Source organism: Trematomus bernacchii, unplaced genomic scaffold (assembly GCF_902827165.1).
Source record: "Trematomus bernacchii unplaced genomic scaffold, fTreBer1.1, whole genome shotgun sequence".
NCBI lineage: Eukaryota > Metazoa > Chordata > Actinopteri > Perciformes > Nototheniidae > Trematomus > Trematomus bernacchii.
In genome coordinates this window covers 12,501-31,836 of record NW_022988057.1, presented here as the reverse complement: position 1 = coordinate 31,836, position 19,336 = coordinate 12,501, and the positions used below count along the sequence as shown (strand labels likewise).

The 19,336-nt window shown below is 43.8% G+C and overlaps 2 protein-coding genes across 3 annotated transcripts in view; one reads left to right on the top strand and one right to left on the bottom strand.

The window, feature by feature from the left end:
- Nucleotides 1-1,458: 1,458 nt before the first annotated feature.
- LOC117474445 (calnexin-like) lies at nucleotides 1,459-13,917 on the bottom strand (the record flags this gene model as incomplete). The annotated part of the gene is given in 9 exon segments (XM_034120227.1): nucleotides 1,459-1,572; nucleotides 3,704-3,893; nucleotides 4,886-5,078; nucleotides 5,327-5,408; nucleotides 5,505-5,646; nucleotides 6,404-6,462; nucleotides 6,618-6,691; nucleotides 7,486-7,728; nucleotides 13,825-13,917. Coding segments are annotated over 8 exon segments (1,094 nt in total), but the record flags the coding sequence as incomplete, so codon positions are not given.
- A 3,150-nt stretch (nucleotides 13,918-17,067) lies between these two features.
- LOC117474443 overlaps nucleotides 17,068-19,336 on the top strand; it is a 2,313-nt gene continuing 44 nt past the window's right edge. Inside the window, exons 1-2 of one of the 2 annotated variants that reach the window (XM_034120224.1) lie at nucleotides 17,068-17,934; nucleotides 17,973-19,336. The exon at nucleotides 17,973-19,336 is cut by the window's right edge and continues 44 nt beyond it. In XM_034120224.1, the coding sequence (XP_033976115.1) occupies nucleotides 17,168-17,934; nucleotides 17,973-18,558 (1,353 nt within the window). In that variant the 5' untranslated portion in view covers nucleotides 17,068-17,167 and the 3' untranslated portion in view covers nucleotides 18,559-19,336. Of the gene's footprint in view, nucleotides 17,949-17,972 lie in introns of both variants that reach the window. The other variant, XM_034120225.1, reaches the window with a different exon arrangement.

Here is a 19,336-nt window from a genome sequence, read left to right as displayed (position 1 = left end):
CTTTACGGCCGTGCAGACACCTTCCGCCCCCGATTCAACATGTTGAATCAGGCACGGACGGCTATTATTTTTCATTTTCATCTATCTGCTTCCACAAGCAACAGTCCAAGGGCTGATACCGCACTAAACATGTTTTCGATGGACGAGAGTGAAATGGAACGCACGCTATTTGTTGTTTGTATATATCACGCAGTCTGTCTTCCGGTTGACTCTTTTGAATGACGAATACACACTACCGCCGCCTGCTGGGTGAGGAGAGTTACACACTACCGCCGCCTGCTGGTGAGGAGAGTTACACACTACCGCGGCCTGCTGGTGAGGAGAGTCACACACTACCGCGGCCTGCTGGTAAGGAGAGTCACACACTACCGCGGCCTGCTGGTAAGGAGAGTCACACACTACTGCGGCCTGCTGGTAAGGAGAGTCACACACTACCGCGGCCTGCTGGTGAGGAGAGTTACACACTACCGCGGCCTGCTGGTGAGGAGAGTCACACACTACCGCCGCCTGCTGGTAAGGAGAGTCACACACTACCGCCGCCTGCTGGTGAGGAGAGTCACACACTACCGCCGCCTGCTGGTAAGGAGAGTCACACACTACCGCCGCCTGCTGGTGAGGAGAGTTACACACTACCGCCGCCTGCTGGTAAGGAGAGTTACACACTACCGCCGCCTGCTGGTAAGGAGAGTCACACACTACCGCCGCCTGCTGGTGAGGAGAGTTACACACTACCGCCGCCTGCTGGTAAGGAGAGTTATTGCCACGGTTCGTACGTGCTACTTGGCCGCCGGCTGAAGTCTTTGCGGTGTGTTCCAGTGCGACTGTTGGCCAAGACACAGGAGACGTGAGGCGACACAACAATCGGGTCCGTCGGGACGTGTTCTTTGGTGTCAGATTGGTGTGTAGGGGCCTTTAGACTAATGTGACGGCGCCCTAGGCCTCAGACCCAACTCGACTAACCTCCAATCAGGAGAGATGGCTGACACCTGATTTAGGTTGAGTGTTCAGCTAAAGAGTGCCTGAGCAGTCAATGAATATATATCAATGAAAATCTGAGGTCACAGGCTCCTCCCACAGAGCAACACAGATACAATAGTGCAAGTAAATACAAATAAAATAGAAATAGTGCAAGGAGAGTCTGTATACAAGTAATTGGAATATGATATATTAGATAAATAACTTGTTAGTTGGTCCTGTTGTTGCTTGGCTGTACTGGGGTCTTGGTTTGTTTGTCTTTGCTTTATATACTGATGCATGTTCACACATTACTGGTCAACTGACTTCACACTTTACTTAGTTTCTTTAAATAAATGTACTTTAATTGGAAATGAATCATGTGTGTTCTCCTTGAGCCAAATGCCACTTAATCTTGACCTCACATGGACATCTTTTGACGCAGGACTTGTATAGCTGGAGTTTTATATATATGAATCATAAGTTATTGAAGTGGAGCCTCACCAGTCCTCAGGCTTGACGGCCTCGGGGTCTCCGATGTATTCTGGCTCGTCGTCCAACCAGCCGTCGGGCTTCACTGCGTCTTCATCAGCGATCTGAGCCGGAGCGTCCTCGTCCCTGAACACACAAACATTCATTAGATATACAGTCCTGCTTACTAGGGGTCAAAAAGCATATTCGACAATGCATAAGTAATGTTTGTCATTTAGAAGTGGAAAGCAACATATCTGCATACAAATGAGACAATGGTCTGTACTGATTGTATGTACTAAGAGAAACAATAATTACGACTAAAGTAATCCCTTACATTCACTGCCACACACACAAACAGGTTCCCAGGCTTCCTGATTATTATATCTCTTTAAAAGGTCCCCTATTATACTGTTTCTCATCAATATATCCCAGGTCTCAGATATATCCAGAGCCTGTCTCTGATTGGCTGAATCACCAAACAGATCATTGCAGCATTACCCATAATCCCCTCTGTTTCCAAAGTGCTGATTCTCTGTCTGTTACTTTAGATGAAAATAAGGAGCCCCTCCCCACGCCCCTCTGAGAGAGATTTGGTTACAAAGAACTCAATGGTGCTCTAGGAGGAGATTCAGGTGATAAGGTGGGGGGGGGGGGGGGTTACCTTGGTTGCTAATGGTTACACAAGACAAAACATCGTTATGACATCATCAAGTGGCCAAAATCTGATCAGCTCATTTTCAGACAGGTTTTTATAAAAATGGATCAGGACAAAAAGAGAGAGAATCTTTGTTCCTGAAACTTTCAGAGTCTCTTTACACAGAGGGGACACATGTTGATGAAGAAGAGACATGAAGAAGAGGGGACACATGTTGATGAAGAAGAGACGTGAAGAAGAGGGGACACATGTTGATGTAGAAGAGACATGAAGAAGAGGGGACACATGTTGATGTAGAAGAGACATGAAGAAGAGGGGACACATGTTGATGTAGAAGAGACATGAAGAAGAGGGGACACATGTTGATGTAGAAGAGACATGAAGAAGAGGGGACACATGTTGATGTAGAAGAGACATGAAGAAGAGGGGACACATGTTGATGTAGAGGAGACATGAAGAAGAGGGGACACATGTTGATGTAGAAGAGACATGAAGAAGAGGGGACACATGTTGATGAAGAAGAGACATGAAGAAGAGGGGACACATGTTGATGTAGAAGAGACATGAAGAAGAGGGGACACATGTTGATGTAGAAGAGACATGAAGAAGAGGGGACACATGTTGATGTAGAAGAGACATGAAGAAGAGGGGACACATGGTGATGTAGAAGAGACATGAAGAAGAGGGGACACATGTTGATGAAGAAGAGACATGAAGAAGAGGGGACACATGTTGATGAAGAAGAGACATGAAGAAGAGGGGATACATGTTGATGAAGAAGAGACATGAAGAAGAGGGGACACATGTTGATGAAGAAGAGACATGAAGAAGAGGGGACACATGTTGATGTAGAAGAGACATGAAGAAGAGGGGACACATGTTGATGTAGAAGAGACATGAAGAAGAGGGGACACATGTTGATGTAGAAGAGACATGAAGAAGAGGGGACACATGTTGATGTAGAAGAGACATGAAGAAGAGGGGACACATGTTGATGTAGAAGAGACATGAAGAAGAGGGGACACATGTTGATGTAGAAGAGACATGAAGAAGAGGGGACACATGTTGATGTAGAAGAGACATGAAGAAGAGGGGACACATGTTGATGTAGAAGAGACATGAAGAAGAGGGGACACATGTTGATGTAGAAGAGACATGAAGAAGAGGGGACACATGTTGATGAAGAAGAGACATGAAGAAGAGGGGACACATGTTGATGTAGAAGAGACATGAAGAAAGGGGACACATGTTGATGAAGAAGAGACATGAAGAAGAGGGGACACATGTTGATGAAGAAGAGACATGAAGAAGAGGGGACACATGTTGATGTAGAAGAGACGTGAAGAAGAGGGGACACATGTTGATGTAGAAGAGACATGAAGAAGAGGGGACACATGTTGATGTAGAAGAGACGTGAAGAAGAGGGGACACATGTTGATGTAGAAGAGACGTGAAGAAGAGGGGACACATGTTGATGTAGAAGAGACGTGAAGAAGAGGGGACACATGTTGATGTAGAAGAGACATGAAGAAGAGGGGACACATGTTGATGTAGAAGAGACATGAAGTGGATTTTGCACAATAGGTGACCTTTAAAGACCCTCTCCTCCCTGAAACTCACCAGTCCTCGGGCTTGGCGGCGGCCGGGTCTTGGATCTTCGGCCTCTCGTCCCAGTCTTCTGGTTTCTGGTCGTCTGGGTCCTCGATCTCAGCGGCAGGGTTAACGGCGGGCGTCATGTCGCTCAGCAAGCTGCCGCTGTTCACCACCGTCTGATCCACCAGGACCTCGAAGGTGTTGTCCGGGTTCAGCACTAGGGGGCGCCACAGAGCACTCATTAGGTTTTTTTGCATTTTAAGAAAATGATGGTGATTTTTTAAGAAAGAAAATATATATATGTATGTATGTATACACACACACACACACACTGCAAAACATTTTTTATTTTAAATATTTGTAATTTATAAATGTTCTCGTATCTCTAGAGAGTCGATGCACATCACGAATGTAAAGGAAATCTGCACGGCAACATAGGCAAGGGTGTGTGTGTTGTAGAGTGAGTGAGTGTGTGTGTGTGAGTGTATTACCCGGTGTGTGTGTGTGTGTGTGTGTGTGTGTGTGTGTGTGTGTGTCTTACCCTGTGTGTGTGTCTGTGTGAGTCTTACCCAGTGTGTGTGTGTCGTACCCAGTGTGTGTGTCTGTGTGAGTCTTACCCAGTGTGTGTGTGTCGTACCCAGTGTGTGTGTGTGTGTGTGTGTGTGTGTGTGTGTGTGAGTCTTACCCAGTGTGTATGTGTCTGTGTGTGAGTCTTACCCAGTGTGTGTGTCTGTGTGTCGTACCCAGTGTGTGTCTGTGTGTGAGTCTTACCCAGTGTGTGTGTGTGTGTGTGCGTCGTACCCAGTGTGTGTGTGTGTCGTACCCAGTGTGTGTGTGTGTCGTACCCAGTGTGTGTGTCGTACCCAGTGTGTGTGTGTCGTACCCAGTGTGTGTGTGTGTGTGTGAGTCTTACCCAGTGTGTGTGTCTGTGTGTCGTACCCAGTGTGTGTCTGTGTGTGAGTCTTACCCAGTGTGTGTGTGTGTGTGTGTGTGTGCGTCGTACCCAGTGTGTGTGTGTGTCGTACCCAGTGTGTGTGTGTGTCGTACCCAGTGTGTCTGAGTGTGTGTGTGTCTGAGTGTGTGTGTGTCTGAGTGTGTGTGTGTGTGTGTGTGTGTGTATGTGTGCGAGTGTGTTTGAGTGTGTGTCTTACCCAGTGTGTGTGTGTGTGTGTCTTACCCAGTGTGTGTGTGTGAGTGTGTGTGTCTTACTCAGTGTGTACAGGTGAGTCTTCTTGTCGGTGAAGTAGGTCCTGAGGTCAGCGTCAGGCTTCTTGGCGTGTTTCTCCTCAAACTCTCCAGTTTTGGGGTTCTTGTGTCTGAAGATGAAGTGCAGCTTGAAATCCTCTCCACATTTATCCGGTCCGAACATGATGGTGTACGGAGTCTTATCCGTGAACTGGTCCTATAAACACACAGTTAGTTACTACAAGTCTCCTTATTTCAAAATAAGAGCTCTGCTTCCTTCAAAATAATGCAGATTTTTGAGGGACTGCAGTTTGACTGCAGATAATGTATGATTATTTCACAATAAGAGCCCTATTCACTTTATATTTCACAATAAGAGCCCTATTCACTTTATATTTCACAATAAGAGTCCGATATACTTTATATTTCACAATAAGAGCTCTTGAGGTGTGTTTTGGTACTGACCAGGTCCAGATCTGGGGTCTGAGTCAGCAGCTTCACGTAGGCGCCGCCGCAATCGAGCCCAGACTGGAAGTTCACCTCGTACCTGAAACACCACGACAGGAAGTGATGAGAACACCTGGCAGGGGATACAGGAAGTGTGTGTGAGAGGTGTGTGTGTGTGTGTGTGTGTTGTTCTTACTGGATGATGAGCGGCTTGCTGTCGAACACGAAGGGTCGCAGCAGCTGGGCGGAGATAGCGTGATGTTTGGCTCGAGTCTTCAGGACCAGACCTTTGTCTCCGGCCAGTTTGCTGTCCTTCATCTCCTCCACCACCCATTTACCTGTGAACAACAACAACAGGTGAGTTAATAACCAGATACTCTTCTGAGGGTTTTCATGGTTTATGTTGGGAAAATCCTGAATGTCCTCTTCCAACATGAGAGTAACATGATAACAAAGGTATCCCAACTGTAGCTGTGTACATGACAGGATGTATGATTACCTAGAAGAGCGTCAGGACTGTTTGAGGCATATGATAGCTATGTGATTAACATGATGATTCAGCCTCTATGGAGATAGACATATGACAAGCATGCTCATTTCTGACGTGGAGCTAATCTGAAGTAAACATTGAATACTGCTTTCTATTCCTCCATCTGGTGACTGTGTAACTCCCTCTCTTGGATATCAGCATGTGAAGGACACTGTTCAGGAACTAGTTGATGCTCTGTATGTGATGACTACTTCCATTCTGGAGAGGATCACAGATACATGGATCCTGAGATTGAAGCTCAAGCCGGGGACTAGGGATTATTAACATTTTGAGATTTGAGAAAAAGTCAGATTTTTGTAATTTTTTAGAAAAAGTCAGATTTTTGTAATTTTGGAGAAAAAGTCAAGAAAAAGTCAGATCTTTTAGAAAAAGTCAGATTTTGGAGAAAAAGTCAAATTTTTTTAGAAAAAGTCAGAATTTTGAGAAAAAGTCAGAATTTTAAAAAGCAACAGGGTGAGATTGAAAAACAGAATGCACCAAAGTGTGAGCATTCTGTTAATCAATCTGAAGTGGTTTATATTAACATATTTGAAATCTATGCATACCATCGTATTTTGCGATGTCTTCATCGGCTTCCTCCTTCTTAGCACTGGACATCACCCAGCTGAAAACACACAGGTACAGTTTACACACCTGAACACACACTCACTCACACACACACACACACACACACTCTGCTGCAGGAAACACAGCAGAATTACATATCTATAATAAAATCAACATATCTTTAACTGTAAACCCCTGAATGACTGTGCTCACCCATCAAGCGTCCCCCGGTCAAAAGACTCAGCGATGAAATGTTCCCCCATTGGCTCAGGAGCCTTGTAGGTCACCTGACAAACAGGAAGTAGAAATAACATTGAAAAAACTGCAGATTTATTCATTTATGAAAGAATTAAGAATAAAATTAGGTTTTTTCTCCTTTTTTTCTTTCGAGGCCAAAAAGAGATTTGAGTCTGCAACCTTTCTGTCTGTGCTGGATTATGGAGATGTGGTTTATATGAATGCATCTTCTCAGTCTATCTACCACGGGGCACTGAGATTCATCACAAACGGCAAAACTTTGGATGGTCTTCCCTGACTATAGACTGAAACACTGGCACATCCTTATATACAAGGCTATTCTTGGTGCTCTTCCTCCCTATCTAAGGATCTACATAAACCGAAAATGAACAGGATCTTATCGGCTCCGCTCAGAGGCTTTGTTTCTTCTAACGGTAGCTAAAGTCCGTACTGGGGAAGAGGTTCAGTTACGCTGCTCCTGAAGCAGGGAACCAGCTTCAAATTGAGCTGAAACTCAGAGAGCTGGTTCCTTTAAAACAGACTCAAAGCGACTCTCAATGACCTTGAAGCCGCTGCTGTGTCTGTAAATGCTTTGGCTAACTGTTGTATGACTGTGTTGTGATTGTGTGTTTTAAAATTATCTGTAAATGTGCTGTTACCTATCCTGGGCCAGGACTCACTGGACTTGAACACCACACACACAGACACTCAAATCCAGCACCAGACACTTTTATTTTTAGACTTATCCTAGTTAAATAAAAGGTAAAATAAAAAATGTATTACTCCTTTCAGAAATGAGTCGTAATGAAATAGTTTATTATGGTTTCGTAGCGTTCGCTCTCACCTTGGGAATCGGAGGAGTTTTGGGCTCAGCTGGAGCTTCTTCCTGAGCGTCTCCCTCCATCATCTCGTCCTCTTCCTCTCCTGCAGCCAGACCCAGATCCAGCTCGTCTTCAACGTCCATCTCCTCCTCCAGACCCTCCTCCATCACATCCTGCAGACCATCCTGCGCCCCGCAGACAGGAGGAAGACTGAGGCAGACGAGCAGGCCGAGGGCCAGGAGAACCAGAAACTTCTGATCCATAGTCTGCAGAATAAAGAAAGCCTTCATTAGTCTCACAGCGAGGACACGTACGGAGTCACTTCATTAGTCTCACAGCGAGGACACGCACAGAGTCACTTCATTAGTCTCACAGCGAGGACACGTACGGAGTCACTTCATTAGTCTCACAGCGAGGACACGTACAGAGTTACAGCCAAAGAGGAATAGCGAGAATAAAGAAGCTAACATGTTAAGGATAGAGAGAAAGCCCGTTAGTTATACGAGTAAAATATGAGTACAAATATCCATGGCATGCTCATTTCACAATAAGTGAGCAGCAGCAAAAAGAACTAGGTGAGAAAGAACATATTACAGTGGTGAGATATTATAAAGAGGGAGAGAGAGGAAATGAGGAGATAAGGAGATGAAATGAGGAGGATGAGATATAGAGAAGGGAAAGGGGAGAGGGGGAAGCAGGTGGGAAAACAGAGGAGGAGGAAGTGAAAACATCTGCTGTTTGTTTTTCTCTCAGCAGGTGAAGCAGCCTCAAAGAGCGGCCATGTTGGATCAGGTTTTATTTTGTTCACGTCTCCTGCTGCGTTTCAGAATCTAGATCAGGAGAGGACTCTTTAAAGTAGAGACACTACATACTGATATACACCTGAACATCAGCAGGAGAGGACTCTTTAAAGTAGAGACCCTACATACTGATATACACCTGAACATCAGCAGGAGAGGACTCTTTAAAGTAGAGACGCTACATACTGATATACACCTGAACATCAGCAGGAGAGGACTCTTTAAAGTAGAGACGCTACATACTGATATACACCAGAACATCAGCAGGAGAGGACTCTTTAAAGTAGAGACACTACATACTGATATACACCTGAACATCAGCAGGAGAGGACTCTTTAAAGTAGAGACACTACATACTGATATACACCTGAACATCAGCAGGAGAGGACTCTTTAAAGTAGAGACACTACATACTGATATACACCTGAACATCAGCAGGAGAGGACTCTTTAAAGTAGAGACGCTACATACTTCATAGTTAGGTGCTAAATAAATGTTCATATTTATTTTCCGTCGCTTTAGTTCCTGTGAATGTTTGAAACCGGTTGCTGAACTACAAACTCTCCACAGACTCTATAAATAACTCCACAAAACACTTCTCATTGTGTCCCTCATGCATTTAACCAACACACACACTCAGGTAATTAACTTGTGTTTTCTTGGCAACGACGCAACCCGAATGAACACACACACACACACACACACACACGTAATTATTTCAGAAATGTCTTTAAATGCTGTTTTCGAGGCTCTTAATTAAGAATATTGGATGTTTTTCTTGGTTTTATCTCATAATAAAGCCCAAATCTGCGTGAGGATTTCCTGTTTTCCATTTTAAAACATCACAATTTCAACATTTTCCCATTTTAAAATACCTTTAAAAGACATTACTAGAGGCGCAACGATCGACAAATGATACGAAATGTGTTTTAATGCCGATTTAAGCCTTTAAAATATTGACATTAGATGTTTTTCTCTATTTAATATCCTTTCTAAGTGAATATTTTAGGGTTTTGGACTGATAAAACAAGACATTTAAAGACTTTGAGAAGCTGGGATGGACTTTGGATGGATTTTTCCATATCGTTTCACCATTTATACGCCGAACCATTAATTAAGACAATTTTCTGCCGACTAATTCTTACCGATGTGAATTAAAGCAGATTAGTAAAACACACAGAGATCCTGCAGACTGTTAAAACGCCACAGCAGCAGACAGTTAATCAGATTAGCCTGCAGCCGGATTAGCATGCCAGCTAACAGTGTGACCGGCAACACTAGCCGTTAGCTTAGCATCAGAGCCACGTGGCGTTTCTGGGAATTAGTATTAGTATGCTATTGCCTAAAAATAGCATGATAGGTGCACTTTAAATTAAAGATTATTTTGTACCAATATGTCTTTTATAAATTGAGTTTGGGCGAGTGTTTCCTGAAGCATCATCCATAAATGTTTGCCATGTTTGCAGCTGTGTTTCTGCCATTGAATCCAGTTAGGAACCAGTTTGCTATCAGTGGAGGATCGGGGGTTTGCAGCAGATGCCCCGCAGGCTAAAGTGTTCCTAAAATGAGATTAACTGCGAAACAGAAAGCTGATTAATGCTCGCTGTCGTTTCGTCTAAAAGCTTTCCCCCGTCCCAGCATGACGCAGGAAAACCAGTTGTTTGATACACACGATACAAACTCTCTATATGTTGTTTATCTGTCATTAAAATGAACTACTTTGAGTCTCTGTTTGTGTGTGTGGAGATGATTTAAAGCCTTAATTATCAGCTAGTCAGGTAGGTTACTGTTTACCCTCGAGCAGAGAGAAATATAAACACAGACTGGTTCCTAACTGGGAATCTGTCACTCATCCGTCTCTTTTCCAAGAAGATTATCTGTCATTAAAATAAACTAGTTTGAGTCAGCGTTTCCGCCAGGGGGGCGTCTTGCCGTCATTTTATTCAGCTCGGAACGCCCTGAACTCGAGCCGAGGGCGTCCAAAAAAAATTAACAATTCCAGAGAAGATCGAGTTTTTATAGTTTGAAATGACGAAAAGGAAAAAGGACTTGGACATGCCTCTGTTGGAGGGGCAAAGGAGTCTGGTGGGATTCTTTTCGGAGTATTGCCACAGGACAACACGGAAAGTACGCGATTTGGACGCGATGAGCGGTGCTAGTGGAGCACGCGTGTGAACTGCGAGCGCCGGAGCCTCGCAGCGGCAACACTGAGGCTCCGTGGTAAACTGTGGTAAAAAGAGACGGAATTCCCATCACTAACGTAAAGAGATAGTATCTATACGGGACGCCCTCGGGGTGGACGCCCTCTCAGCCCTGGTCTGGCGGAAACACTGCCGTCAGTAATAAAACTGGCTTTAAATCAGACTATTACGAAGATATATCTGATTAAAAAGTCATTTTAAAGGTCACCTATTATCCTGTTTTTCATCAATATATCCCAGGTCTCAGATATATCCAGAACCTGTCTCTGATTGGCTGAAACACCAAACAGATCATTGCAGCATTACCCATAATCCCCTCTGTTTCAGCCCTGTTTCCAAAGTGCTGATTCTCTGTCTGTTACTTTAGATGAAAATAAGGAGGGGAGGGGGGGGGTTACCTTGGTTGGTGATTGGCTAATGGTTACACAAGACAAAACATCGTTATGACATCATCAAGTGGCCAAAATCTGATCAGCTCATTTTCAGACAGGTTTTTATATAAATGGATCAAAAAGAGAGAGAATCTTTGTTCCTGAAACTTCCAGAGTCTCTTTCCACAGAGGGGACACATGTTGATGAAGAAGAGACGTGAAGAAGAGGGGACACATGTTGATGAAGAAGAGACATGAAGAAGAGGGGACACATGTTGATGAAGAAGAGACATGAAGAAGAGGGGACACATGTTGATGTAGAGGAGACATGAAGAAGAGGGGACACATGTTGATGTAGAAGAGACATGAAGAAGAGGGGACACATGTTGATGTAGAAGAGACATGAAGAAGAGGGGACACATGTTGATGTAGAAGAGACATGAAGAAGAGGGGACACATGTTGATGTAGAAGAGACATGAAGAAGAGGGGACACATGTTGATGTAGAAGAGACATGGAGAAGAGGGGACACATGTTGATGTAGAAGAGACATGAAGAAGAGGGGACACATGTTGATGTAGAAGAGACATGAAGAAGAGGGGACACATGTTGATGTAGAAGAGACATGAAGAAGAGGGGACACATGTTGATGTAGAAGAGACATGAGGAAGTGGACTTTGCATAATAGGTCCCCTTTAAGGTAACTTTAAAGCAAGTCTCCTGCTCCTCCGGTTGAATTTGTAATCTTGCAGCAATTTGAATTTAAATAAACGTGGCCCTGAAGAGGAGCAGCAGGTCGATCCGGTCGGACTGGATTCACGAGGGAAGAAATATACTGGGTCCTTTAACCCAACTCACTGCAGGGTTATCACAGTGCGCAAGAGAGATAGAAATACTCTGGGTTTCACTAACATGTAGTCAGTGATTTATTACATGGGAGACGAGGAAGGAAACATAAAGGGAGGTAGGGGAAGGAAAGGAAAGAAGGAAAGAGGGGAGGAGCCGAGGAAAGGAAACAAAGATGGAGAAGGAAAAATATGTCTGTTTGTAAAAAAGGTTTTTACAAAAATGTTTCTGATAATTTTTTGTTTTTTTTAAGGAAAGTATGACGGCCATTTTGTGCCATTTTTAACATTTTATTATTAAATGTACAAATAAATTCAACAGTTAACTACGTGTGCTCCTCGACATGTTGAGGTGTTTCGAAGCAGGTAATCCATAAGAAGATAATCACCTACAGAGCTTCACTCCATTTCACACTATTGATTTCACACTATTGATTTGTATTTATTTATATTGACAGTTTGCATCTTGCTGTTTCCAGTAGAGGCACCGTGCATCCAAAATACATTATGCCAAAGTTAAGATTGTTTGAAGGAGATTAAAGGATGTTTAAGTGTATTTTAAGGGTCTTTTAGGGAGATTTAAGGACATTGTTGGGCACTTAAGGACATTTTCAGGGTTTAAGGGAGATTTAAGGGGTTTTGAGAAAGTTAAGATTGTTTGCAGGAGATTTAAGGATGCTTAAGTGTATTTTAAGGGTCTTTATCTGAGATTCAAGGTGGTTTCAGGACATTTTCAGGGAGGCTAAGAGAGTTTTATGGAAAATGAAGGATGCTTAAGTGTATTTTAAGAGTCTTTTAGGGAGATTTAAGGACATTGATGGGCACTTAAGGACATTTTCAGGGAGGTTTAAGAGAGATTTAAGAGGTTTGGAGAAAAGTTAAGATTGTATGCAGGAGATTTAAGGATGCTTAAGTGTATATGAAGGGTATTTAGGGAGATTCAAGGACATTTCCTGGTGGTTTAAGGGGTTTTGAGAAAGTTAAGATTGTTTGCAGGAGATTTAAGGATGCTTAAGTGTATAAGGGTATTTAGGGAGATTCAAGGACATTTTCAGGGACGTTTAAGGGAGATTTAAGGGGTTTTGAGAAAGTTAAGTGTTTAAGGGAGATTTAAGGATGCTTAAGCAGGTTTAAGGATGAATAAATGTGCCATGTCTTTTAAAGAGGGAACAGTGAGTACATTGAGAGAACAGTTTCTCACTTTGCAGCTCCTTCAGTCATGTTCTTATCTTTTTAAATGCAACATATTTAAGGGTTTTGTGTGTAAAGTGAATGATTAATGAAGATAATAATCATTGGTTTGCAGCCTTGGACCTTTTTATGATTTATTCCAACAGACCTAGCTTCATATATTTAGTGTATTTTTGAATCATTTTACTGAAGTTGCCTGGGAATAAAACCCCTTTAATCGAGTCATAAGAAGCTAACATGCTAACTGACATACTCATTCAGGGAGATAACTAATTGACAGTTGGCATATAATCATTAGTTGGCAGCCTTGTTCTTTTTTATGCTCGTTTGCAACACACCTAGCTTCATGCATTTTGCATCTTGAGCCATTTTAGCACATCTTAGTCCATTTGTAAATCAGGTGTTTTACGTTTTTTAAAGTGCATTTGCCGAGACATAAGAAGCTAACATGCTTACCGACAAACTCATTCATTCGTGGATATCAACCCGTGTTTTGCATCGCTTGATATTTGCATTTTAACCCACATTTGCTTGTTACTTCAGATAATAAATCTCCACCCTCATTTAATACGAACACGTCAGATTAGGTTAGCTTAGCATTAGCTTCGGTGCTGCTAAGGAGAAGCCACATAGACTTCAAGTTTATTTAAACAAACACAATTACACTTTTATTCCCCTGGACGTAAAGAAACATTTTCCTTTACATGTTTAATGTTTTATATGTAGTGTTTAACGCAGCATGTTAACGAGCTAGCTCATTTCACCTGTAGTTAATTAGCCACTTATGCTAACAGCATGCTGTGGAAGGAACATCTTAATTTCTAACGGCTAAAACACTGACTTTTTTAACACATAAGAACACAGATGGTTTAAACAACACCACATTTGTCGTAAGGCGGTGCTATCCCGCTGTGTTTACCCGTAAAGATAGTATTTTTTCGGTCTCTTTACTCACCTCGTCTGTTGGATGTTTGACCGCCTGGGAACTACTGAGGAGCGTCACGTGGGGTATCGGAGGGCACGGCTCAACTCCCCCCTGCCGTCGCTGATTGGCTACATCTGACGTTTCCTGGCAACTGTCAACACCGGATTGGTCGACGGGGAATCTCAGTCGGACGAGAAGGTGCCCGCCCTCTACCGGAGCTGAACCTCGTGGACAGCGCTGATTGGTCGACTTGAGGGGGGTAAGGGTGCACCGATTGGCTGGAACGAGGCTGATGACAGGGCTTGATGGATGAGATTTTAACTGATTTTATTATATTACTATTAGTTTAAATTAGAGTCTATAATCATTAGGTATTTTACACTTTATGGGTATTATTAGATTAATTAAGACATTTCCTATTTGATGAATGTGCTTTCACGACGTCATATGTGGTATTTACATAAATTATAGTATTTAAATCGGGTGCAAAGTGACGTTTTATTGCGGAATTCACTTCCTCTCATTATATTTAGCACCTTTTCAGGGTGTTTAAAGCAGACCTGTGAGAGATGTCTGAAAGCTGGACCCCTTAAAACAACACGAGGTAACACACCAGAAAAAAATAAGAAGAATAAATACAAATAGACAAAAGTAAACTAAATAAGATTAAAGAATTAATGAATTTTTACTATTGTTTTTTTAAATGTTATATTCTCTGTTTAACTTGTTTTGCTGTAATTAAAAAATGAAAATAAAATGTACATTTCCAATATTAATGTTTGTTTTTATGAACAAGGTACAACAAAAACATATAAAAAATACAAATATAAAAAATACTAAAAAATAAATATATATATATAAAAAAATACTAAAGAATGGTGAGGAAGGAAACATAAAGGGAGGTAGGGGAAGGAAAGGAAAGAAGGAAAGAGGGGAGGAGGTGAGGAAGGAAACATAAAGGGAGGAAGGGGAAGGAAAGGAAAGAAGGGAAAGAGGGGAGGAGGTGAGGAAGGAAACATATAGTCTGGATGAGTGGACTAGTGACAATAAATCACCTTGTTTTAAATTGAATAAAAACCCATTCTGTCGACTTGCAGCTCTTGTGATATCTTTAAATGTCTTTAAATGTCTTTAAATGTCTTTAGATAAATAAACACAAAAATCCAAACAGAGAAAATAAATCCGAACATCTTTGAGTGAAAAATTGCACAAAGAAGAAGATTAACTGATGATCGAATTTTCTGTTAAATATAATATGTTTATTTGTTAAAGCTTCCCTATCCACTTTATTTAATGTGTTTTTCTTGTATTCAAGCGGATTTGAGTTCTTCATGTTTTGTAATGTTTTTATTATCTTTAAGAAAATAGCTCCTGACTCTAAACCCACAACCCCCCCCCCCCTCTGTTTCTGCAGCATGGCGTCATGTGATCTCCCTCCATGTGACCTCCTCTGCTTTTACTCCTCTATTCTCTGCGAGCACCGTGAGACCCTCATTACCCCCTGATGATTTACATACTGCATTCGTTACTGAGCTTTGTTTTCACACAGATCACCAGTGTGTGCAGAGTGCAGACCCATGTGTGGGAGTGGGAGGGATCCTCGGTGTGTGTGTGTGTGTGTGTGTGTGTGTGTGTGTGTGTGTGTGTGTGTGTGTGTGTGTGTGTGTGTGTGTGTGTGTGTGTGTGTGTGTGTGAATAGTGATTCATGCTTTTAGGATGTGGAAAAGTCTCTTTACACACCGATAGGCCTGCACAAAAACAAAGGGAACCAACGTTACTAGTAAGAAATGCAAAATGGTTACACGCGAAACAACCACAGTTAGTTGCAAACACACTGAAGAGACGCAGAAGGACCACTAGGGGGCGCTAAACCACTGTGGTTGTGAAATTACCACAATGTGAGGCATAAAACAACCAGAACATAGACAGAAAGTGGCATAAGAACTTCTCCAAAGATGCATAATGTCTTAAAATTGATGCAAACCCCTTCCTCTAAACACCTTTGCTCCTACAGAGACTAATGCATTCAAGAAATAGATAATAAACACCATAATAAGATGCAAAATGATCAGAAATAGATGCAAAATAACTCACAAGTGATCAAAATTAGAATAAACGTATAACAAGAACACAAACAAAGCCGCTGAAAATACAAAACATCGAAAGATGTAAGCACACAACCTCAAATGTCCACTAAGAGACACAAAACTACACACAATGACCTTTGACAATGAGTTTGGGGGGTCTTCTTCCAGTCACATGTCAGGGTCCCACCTCCTGTCACATGTCGGGGTCACCCCTCCTGTCACATGTCGGGGTCACACCTCCTACCTCACACCTCCTGTCACATGTCGGGGTCACCCCTCCTGTCACATGTCGGGGTCACTCTGTCACATGTCGGGGTCCCACCTCCTGTCACATGTCGGGGTCCCACATGTCGGGGTCCCACCCTGTCACATCTCGGGGTCCCACCTCCTGTCACATGTCGGGGTCCCACATGTCGGGGTCCCACCTCCTGTCACATGTCGGGGTCCCACATGTCGGGGTCCCACCCTGTCACATGTCGGGGTCCCACCTCCTGTCACATGTCGGGGTCCCACATGTCGGGGTCCCACCCTGTCACATGTCGGGGTCCCACCTCCTGTCACATGTCGGGGTCCCACATGTCGGGGTCCCACCCTGTCACATCTCGGGGTCCCACCTCCTGTCACATGTCGGGGTCCCACATGTCGGGGTCACACCTCCTGTCACATGTCGGGGTCCCACATGTCGGGGTCACACCTCCTGTCACATGTCGGGGTCACACCTCCTGTCACATGTCGGGGTCACTCTGTCACATGTCGGGGTCCCACCTCCTGTCACATGTCGGGGTCACACCTCCTGTCACATGTCGGGGTCCCACCTCCTGTCACATGTCGGGGTCCCACCTCCTGTCACATGTCGGGGTCCCACCTCCTGTCACATGTCGGGGTCCCACCTCCTGTCACATGTCGGGGTCCCACCTCCTGTCACATGTCGGGGTCCCACCTCCTGTCACATGTCGGGGTCCCACCTCCTGTCACATGTCGGGGTCCCACCTCCTGTCACATGTCGGGGTCACACCTCCTGTCACATGTCGGGGTCACACCTCCTGTCACATGTCGGGATCACACCTCCTGTCACATGACTTCTTTAAAAACCAAATGAAATACACTTTTATTTCCCGTCTTCTATAAAACACACTTTGGGTTTTCCTCTGAGATGAAACGAGAGACGTGAGGCGGACACTTGTTTCATTTTTAAATTGCTGTCTTTATTACAAGTCACGGATCGGATCAATTCATGAGATCATTTAAATATCTAAAGGATAGAAAAGACACAGGAGATTATAGCAATGCATTCAGTGCATCTCACAGAGGAAGGAGCTCCAGAGACTCCACGTTTACTGCAACAGATCACTCTGTTGGTTCCCTCAGATCACTCTGTTGGTTCCCTCAGATCACTCTGTTTGTTCCCTCAGATCACTCTGTTTGTTCCCTCAGATCACTCTGTTTGTTCCCTCAGATCACTCTGTTGGTTCCCTCAGATCACTCTGTTGGTTCCCTCAGATCACTCTGTTTGTTTCCCTCACACTCTGTTTGTTCCCTCAGATCACTCTGTTGGTTCCCTCAGATCACTCTGTTTGTTCCCTCAGATCACTCTGTTTGTTCCCTCAGATCACTCTGTTGGTTCCCTCACACTCTGTTGGTTCCCTCAGATCACTCTGTTTGTTCCCTCAGATCACTCTGTTTGTTCCCTCAGATCACTCTGTTGGTTCCCTCACACTCTGTTTGTTCCCTCAGATCACTCTGTTTGTTCCCTCAGATCACTCTGTTTGTTCCCTCAGATCACTCTGTTGGTTCCCTCAGATCACTCTGTTTGTTCCCTCAGATCACTCTGTTGGTTCCCTCAGATCACTCTGTTTGTTCCCTCAGATCACTCTGTTTGTTCCCTCAGATCACTCTGTTGGTTCCCTCAGATCACTCTGTTGGTTCCCTCACACTCTGTTTGTTCCCTCAGATCACTCTGTTGGTTCCCTCAGATCACTCTGTTGGTTCTCTCACACTCTGTTCGTTCCCTCAGATCACTCTGTTGGTTCCCTCAGATCACTCTGTTGGTTCCCTCACACTCTGTTGGTTCCCTCACACTCTGTTTGTTCCCTCAGATCACTCTGTTGGTTCCCTCACACTCTGTTGGTTCCCTCACACTCTGTTTGTTCCCTCAGATCACTCTGTTGGTTCCCTCACACTCTGTTGGTTCCCTCAGATCACTCTGTTGGTTCCCTCACACTCTGTTTGTTCCCTCAGATCACTCTGTTGGTTCCCTCACACTCTGTTGGTTCCCTCACACTCTGTTTGTTCCCTCAGATCACTCTGTTGGTTCCCTCAGATCACTCTGTTTGTTCCCTCGGATCACTCTGTTGGTTCCCTCACACTCTGTTGGTTCCCTCAGATCACTCTGTTGGTTCCTTCAGATCACTCTGTTGGTTCCCTCAGATCACTCTGTTGGTTCCCTCAGATCACTCTGTTGGTTCCCTCAGATCACTCACTTGTTTCCCTCAGATCACTCTGTTTGTTCCCTCAGATCACTCCGTTTGTTCCCTCAGATCACTCTGTTGGTTCCCTCAGATCACTCTGTTGGTTCCCTCAGATCACTCACTTGTTTCCTCAGATCACTCTGTTGGTTCCCTCAGATCACTCTGTTGGTTCCCTCAGATCACTCTGTTGGTTCCCTCAGATGTATTAGCGTACTTCAATAACTCCAGGGTGTTGTTTATTTGAATCTCTGCACATTGTTGGGGCTACAATTAGTTGAAAAAGGCGTTTAAATTGCACGAAATGTTGTTTAAATTGATAGAATTTCAATATGAAGCAGGAGCTAGCTGCAGGTTGTTTTCCTTATTGTATTATACACTATGGGAGCCGGATCTTATGGCTCCTTGAACGGCTCTCATCCGGATAGGTGAGACACCGGGGTCAAATCAGGGGTCAAATCCAAGTAGGGGTTAGGGTTAGGATAAGAAGTCAAGTTGGAACAATAAACAAAATTAAAAACAACAGGAGGTCAACTAAAGGTCGTGAAAAGGGGGCGGGGTTAGTAGGGAATCACCAGGATAGTGATTGACTGTATCGCCAGGAATCTACTTTTACTCACAGAATGTATAACTTGCTTCATCTCTCAGCCGAACTCCTACTCAAGCAGCGTGCGTTACGCCATCATCTCTACGGCTCATGTGCAGTCAGGAGAGCAGGTTCCTTTAAAGGCGAGTGGATTTACGGCAGGCGGAGAACCAACGATAAAAAGAACGGCTCTTTGGTACGACTCGGTTCCCTCGTACCGAAGAGCCGTTCAAAAGAATCGGATCGTTCGCTCGTCACATCACTTTCATACACCTAACTTACTAACTGAAGGGTGTCGATCATTGAGAACGTGTTAAAAGAGCCGAACGTAATGATCTGAGGAAACACGAATGATACCAGCTGATGAAGAGGAGGGCTGAGTGATACCAGAAGATGAAGAAGAG